General features: G+C 55.9%; 2 protein-coding genes across 2 annotated transcripts in view; both read right to left on the minus strand.

The window, feature by feature from the left end:
• The window catches only part of LOC104385690 (membrane primary amine oxidase-like), a 4,781-nt gene extending 1,674 nt beyond the window's left edge, over positions 1–3,107 (minus strand). Inside the window, 5 exon segments of the mRNA XM_009994179.1 lie at positions 22–289; positions 388–517; positions 1,161–1,446; positions 1,545–2,375; positions 2,378–3,107. Of these exon segments, the coding sequence (XP_009992481.1) occupies positions 22–289; positions 388–517; positions 1,161–1,446; positions 1,545–2,375; positions 2,378–3,107 (2,245 nt within the window).
• Positions 3,108–4,220: 1,113 nt separating this feature from the next.
• The window catches only part of LOC104385647 (membrane primary amine oxidase-like), a 7,131-nt gene continuing 4,937 nt past the window's right edge, over positions 4,221–6,414 (minus strand). The window contains exons 3-5 of the mRNA XM_009994127.1: positions 5,292–5,577; positions 5,043–5,172; positions 4,221–4,505 (exon numbers count right to left, since the gene is read on the minus strand). Coding sequence (XP_009992429.1) covers positions 4,221–4,505; positions 5,043–5,172; positions 5,292–5,577 — 701 coding nt within the window. The remainder of the gene's footprint in view (positions 4,506–5,042; positions 5,173–5,291; positions 5,578–6,414) is intronic.

The following is a 6,414-nucleotide window of genomic DNA, read 5'->3' on the forward strand; positions in this document are numbered from 1 at the left end:
GTTTGGGCGTGGGGGCCAGACTGAGGTTGAGGAACCCCCCGTAGCGGAAGGGGGGCAGGTGGGGGGCACAGGAGGGGGGTGGGCAGGCCAGCTGGTTGGTCCCACATGCACCCACATCCTGTGCCTCACTGAAGTAGATGCTGTCGGGCGAGTCCACCGAGGGGTCTTCATCAAAGTAGTTGTAGGGCCTCAGGAAAAAGCCGACGCCGTTGCCCACAGTCACCGTGTTGGGGACATCTTCAGCATGGGGGATGTGCAGGAACCCCACAGATACCCAGGCAACCAGATCCTAGGCAGGAGGGGAGCCAGGCACCCATCAGAGCCCTTCCAGCCCTAGCCCCCACCCTGCCAGAGGCTTCACCCTCTGCCTGGGGGACTCCAGCTCACCTCATTGGTGATGGTCTCATTGTTAATGAAGTCAGCAAAGGCAACAGTTGGTGTCCAGGGGTCATTCTGGTTGTAGATGCTGGTGCTGGTGGGCTCCTCCTCCTTCCGCCGGGTGACAGCCAGCTGGTACCTGTCAGTATGGGGAGCAGAGAGGCTTGTCCCCGCCAGCTCAAAGCTGAGCACTGTGGCATGGCTGCATGAGGATTCATCCCCAAACCCAGGAGGGACACTTGGGGACACAGACTCTCCTGGGCTATGGAGGGATAGGGCTGGCAGGGACTTTGGGGTTAACTTGTTGCCTGTGGTGACTCCAGCACAACTGGGAAACATGACCATATCCAGGCTTGATGCTGCTGCCTAACACACTCACCACAGCCACGGCCATTTTTAACCCCTACAGCCTCCCACAGAACATGATTTGTTAAATTTCACCATGGCAGAGACCAGCTCTGTACTTATCCCAAGCACTTTGCAAAATACATCCCATCCTACATGAAGATGTCAAGACCTGGGGATGCTAGTGCTTCCCTTGGGAATTCATCTTACAGCCTGGTTATCCTCACAGGGACAAACACATCTGATTGCTCTAATCATCTTATCTGGGGTCAGATTCCTGCCTGTGAACTACTGTGAACAGATGTCATTGAGCAACTTTTAAAGGGATTTTCAGAGCCAAAAAATATGCACGTTCACTGCTTAACCCTTCCCTGCAGCCTAGCACAGCCTCACTGGGCTGCAGCAGACCCCTGCCTCTGGGGCACCCCAATACCCACCTGCCCCAGCTGATGGCCCTCTCCATGGAGCTGCTGGCAGGCAGGTGCTCCCCAGCAGAGCTGGTGATCTGGAGCCGATAGCTGCGTGGATGCCCCCACTTGTTGGGCTTGGGGCTGGTGAAGGAGAGGTAGCGAGGCAGGGGGGCATGGAGTGGGAAGGCTGCCTCATCCTCCCTCTCCAGCCTCTCCCTCCGGAGGTACAGCCGCTCCATGGTGTTCTGCATGCTCCAAGGATCTTTCACAAGCTCATAACCCATGTCCTGGGTCTCCAAAGAGTTCAGCTGCCCTGTGAAGCAAAAGGGAAAAACCTCTCAAGCTCTGCACCCCAGGCAGAGCTGCAGCCCACAGCAAACTGTGGCTGTGCACAAAAGCACCCAGACCTACCGTCAAGATCCAGGTCCACCTTGTAGTGCATGTGGTGGAGGTGCATCGTCCCCAGTGTGTGTGGACCAACTCTGTTGCCATAATCAGTGCCTTGACCATGGAAGAAGGAGGAGCTGATGTAGCCAGTGGCATGCACCCGGACCTCCACGGCCCCGCTGCTGTGGAACATGAAGTCCCAGATGTAGTCATAGTTGATGAGGGTGGAGATGGCACGGATGACCAGCGTGTTTTTCCGCAGCCCCCCATAGTAAAAGGACTGCGAGTCAGAGAAGTGGCGTCGCAGAGGGAGGGCAGCATCATGCTCAAAGATGCAGAGTGAGTTTTGGTTGGTTTTGGGGGTCTCTGACTCTGCCAGGTAGTGCTGGTCCACGTAGGTCGCCGTTTAGGGACAGTCAAGGCCACGGACAAGCTCGTAGGCAACCCTGCCGATGCCAAAGCTCCCATCGAGGTAGCGAGTCGACATGCCTCCCGGGCAGTTGGAGCCATACAGAGTTAAGGCTTCCTGGAGACTCAGCTCATAGATAATCCTCTCCCCACGGAACCTGATGTCAAAGAGGCGTGGGCCAGAGTTGGGGTTCATGCCAAAGGTGATGCTCCAGCCCTGGAAGGTGACATGGTTATCCCGGACACTGTAGCGGGGACCCAGGGGCTCATACTGCAGTGGCCCCATGGAGCCAGGCGGGCGCCGGGGTCTCATTGAGCCCAGCACCACTTCAGCCAGAGGCTTCTTGATCCTGACAACCTCCAGCATGTTGGCCACAAATGCATTCTCCAGATCCTCTGTGCTGGCAAAGTACTGGCCGTTGTAGAAGACTTTGTGCCACTGGGGACCTGGAGGTCCCCATGCTCCACCAGCACCTCCAAACCCACTGGTGAGAGGTAGTAGCCAGTGCCTGCCACGTTGTGGAAGAGGACAAACCAGGTCATGCGATCGCCAGACTTGAAGCCCCGTGGGGCCGTGGTGAGGATGGCCAGGTCGGTCCCGTCGGACTCGCAGCATGCAGCGAGGAAGCGCCGTGCCTTTCTCAGCTCCCGCTGGATGAGAGCATTGATATCCATGTACTCCTTGCCGGTGACATGTCTGCGGTGGTAGGGCACCTTCCCCCCGTACTTCTGCACCGTGATGTCCCGGTGATACGCCGGCGTCGGCAGCGGACCCACCACGTACTCGGTGACGTTGGGGTCCGGCTGGTTCCCAAAGTACAGCACAGCCAGCGCCTCCCGGGGGGGCCGAGCGCCCCCCTCATCCAGGAACCGCAGCACCTCCGCCTTGGCAGGGACCTGCACGTCCAGCGAGGCGATGCAGCTGTCAGAGGGCTTGGCACGCGAGGCGTCCACCAGCTGCACCCCGAGGTGCCCCTGCAGGTACCGCACCACTTGCACCATCTCCTCGGGGGTCAGATCAGCAAAGACCAGGCTCTGGCCATCACCGGTGTCCTCCTGCGCCGGGGGCTGGTGCTGGCACGGGCTGGGGGCCCTTCCTCTGGTCAGCAGCACACAGACTAAGGCAAAGATCGTGGCTAGAGCCAGAACAAGCAGGACGAGCACTGTCTTCACGTTCATGTCTGCTGCTGGTTCTGAGGCACTGCTGCTCCTGCAGCTGAGCAGGGCGGCTTTCCAGCTGCAGAATTCTCCCAGCTATCCAACAACAGAAGAGGCTGGGTTTGGTTGGGTTTGATTTTTTTCCCTTGTTTTCTCAACAGGGAATAACCCAGAGTAACTTACTAGGAGGGCACAGGGGGATGTTCTGAGACGTGCCTGGGATTTGCTGGAAACCATAAAAGGCAACTAAGTTTGGCTCTGCTTCCCCCAGTGAGTCATAATTTAAAGTAAACTTAATGCTTCTGCAGCTGTCCTTCCTGATCCTTGGCTATGGGCTATGAGGAGGGATCGAGGGCTCCAGAGCACCCCCAAGTGTCCTGGCATGGGGCAGTGGCACTGGACGTGCTGCACAGCTTCTGCACTGTGGATCTGGCCCTGTCGCACTGTGACAGACCCACGAGCCGCCACGAGGCTGAGGATCAGCTGGTTTGGGCAGAGCCATCCATGGGGATGGAGGTGGCTCAGGAACAGTGGGACCCCCCCTTGCTACAGTCCTCTCTGGTCCCCTCTCACTGCACCGCAGGCGGGTGCCCGAGAGCTGCAGCCCGTCCGGTGCTGGCTCTGCCCCAGCCTCACCCCGGGCAGCCGCTGAGCTTGGTCCCAGCGCCCACCCCGGCGAGGGACGGGCAGGAGCCTCCCTGTGCCCAGAGCCTCGCTGCTGGCTGGGTGCAGGAAACACGGAGCAGCCCCAGCACCCTGCCCAGCAGACAATGCTGAAAGTTGCAAGAACGAGACACAGGAGAGCGCTGGATCAGGATAATTTTCTTTTTTTTTTTGGCCTGAGATAGACACTACACAGCACTTGCTTCTACAGCAGAGGAACAGGATTTTCTCTTCACTTCCCTCCTGCAACAGCTCAAATTCAGTAATTAACAGAGATAACATAGACTGTTGTCTGGCTTCATGCCAGGAAGATGATGCTTCCCTTTTAAAGAGCACTATTAAAAAAGCAATGATAAAAAGTTAAGCCATTGCACAACTGGAAACAGAGACAACTTCACTAAAAAAACAAAAATCTGAGAGAACAGTCAACCTGGTGCCTCTGACTGTGTCTCCTAACACTGTCCTGTAGTGTTAAAGCCTGCTCATGTTCTGGAAGCCATCATAGGTGAATGGGAGGAAGTTTGGCAAACAAGAGGCAGTTTTGGGCAGGCATGCGATAGGGTTGATTTCACATGTCGTGAAGTCCTGCTCGCTGGTGAAAAATACACCATCATGAGAGTATATGGAGGGGTCCAGGTCATAGTAGTTGTAGGGTCTCAGGAGAAAGCCGACCGAGTTTCCCACCGTCACAGTGTTAGGAATATCCTCAGAGTGTGGGATGTGAAGGAAACCAGCAGTTATCCAGGCAACCAGGTCCTGGGTAGGGAAGAGCCACAAGTCTGGTTATTTCTGAAGTCTGCAGTGACTGAAATCTGCACAGGGGACATAGAAAGTTACAGGAGAGCAGGAGGGGACCTCCACAGGCACAAGCCTGGCTATGTTCTGATATGCCAAGCTCCCCTGGCCTGGGCAAGATCCCCTTCCTTTCCCCGAAGACCTGCCCTCAGCCATAGCTGCAGACACCCACCCAGTGGAAGGGCCCTTGCCCTGACCCCCACAGCCAAGCCCTGGCCTCACAGAGATTTTCCTGACATTTCGCCAGCATTTCTTCATCAGGAGAAAAGAGCTCTGCACACCAATATACACATTCTGACCAAAGCACCAAGCAGACACACAGAAAAGGGGATGCTCAAACCCACTATTCTCATTCCCCAGGGCTGCTGCTCTTCCAGCTGCACCTGCTGTGCCACGGGCAATACCGGGGTCACCCTGCTGTCCTGGGGGAGATGCCAGGATCACTCAGCCCCTGGGGCAGCTCTCAAGATTCTGCTCTGCCTCGGGACCCCAGCTCACCTCGTTGGTGATGGTCTCGTTGTTGATGAAGTCGGCGAAGGCAACAGTTGGTGTCCAGGGGTCATTCTGGTTGTAGATGCTGGTGCTGGTGGGCTCCTCCTCCTTCCGCCGGGTGACAGCCAGCTGGTACCTGAGGTTAGGAGAAGAGTCAGGAGCAGCTCCCTGAGGCAGGGCAGGGCTAAAAGCCAGCTCCCCAGAGAGACTTTGAGCATCCCTGAGAACCTGCCATGCCCATCAGAACAGACTGACCTTGCCCAGCTGATGGCCCTCTCCATGGAGCTGGCTTCAGGGACATGGTCGCCTGCAAAACTGGTGATCTGGATCCTGTAACCACGCTGGTGGCCCCACTTGTTCTTGCTATTGGCCGCAAAGTAGATGTATCTGGGCATCTTTGACTGGAGCCGGAAGGCAGCCTGGTCCTCTGTGTCCAGGATTTTCTTGGTGAGTCGTGGCCGCTCTATCTGCTGCTCTGGCCTCCAGGGAGCCCGGATCATCTCAAACACCATATCATGGGCCACCAGGGAGTTTTCAACTCCTATGAAGCAAAAAAAAAATAAATTACTGAAGAACGTCCCGTCAGTTCCTTGTTCCCCACAGACATCACTGCAGCCAGAGCTCACCCTCCCCATCCTGCCTTCCCGTGCCCCAGGCTCCAAATACTGGCTCCTGCCCACGGGAGAGGTTGCTGCTCCGCAGCTGCCCAGCAGCAGGACTGCACGTAGCGTACGTTAATCTCTGGCTGTACATGTCTGACCCCGTCAGCTCCACGCTGTGGCAGACACCACGATCCACAGGGACAAGAGGAGAGCCTTGTCCCAGGGCAGGAGAACAGGTTTGCTTCCCAGTGAAAGTGCAGTCTAATTAACTCAAGTGCCTGCTGGCCCAGACACTGTTTGTGCTCATCAGCATTTGTCCTGCAAAGCCCTGGGAAGGGTCCAGCTCTGAGCACATTTGCACATCACAGAGCTGGTGCTACACAGGTCTTACCACAAAGAAGAGTCATGCGACAGAGGCTTGGAGCAACAGGAGGGGCATAAGAGCAGGAAGAAAAGATGCCATCCAGGCAGAAGATGGCAAAGAGCTGGCTGAGAGCACTCCAGGGCCAGTTTGGCTTCAGTGGAGAGGCTGGTGCTCATCACCATGCCTATTTCTTCCCTTTTATGATGTGAACAAAACTTCTAACCAATCAACTCCCCTTCCAGTCGTAGTAGTGAAACCTTGATTTCATCTGACTTTTCCCTGTTCTTGCAGTTTTTCAATTCTCCATTTTTACCTAAGTACTCAAAGCTTACCCTAAACCAATTCTGAACAATTCTTACATTTGTGTTCCCAAATTAAAATGAAATGGGGACAGTTTTAATAGATGGCAGGA

This window comes from Chaetura pelagica, unplaced genomic scaffold (genome assembly GCF_000747805.2).
Source record: "Chaetura pelagica isolate M959 unplaced genomic scaffold, ChaPel_1.0 scaffold963, whole genome shotgun sequence".
In the NCBI taxonomy this organism is placed as follows: domain Eukaryota; kingdom Metazoa; phylum Chordata; class Aves; order Apodiformes; family Apodidae; genus Chaetura; species Chaetura pelagica.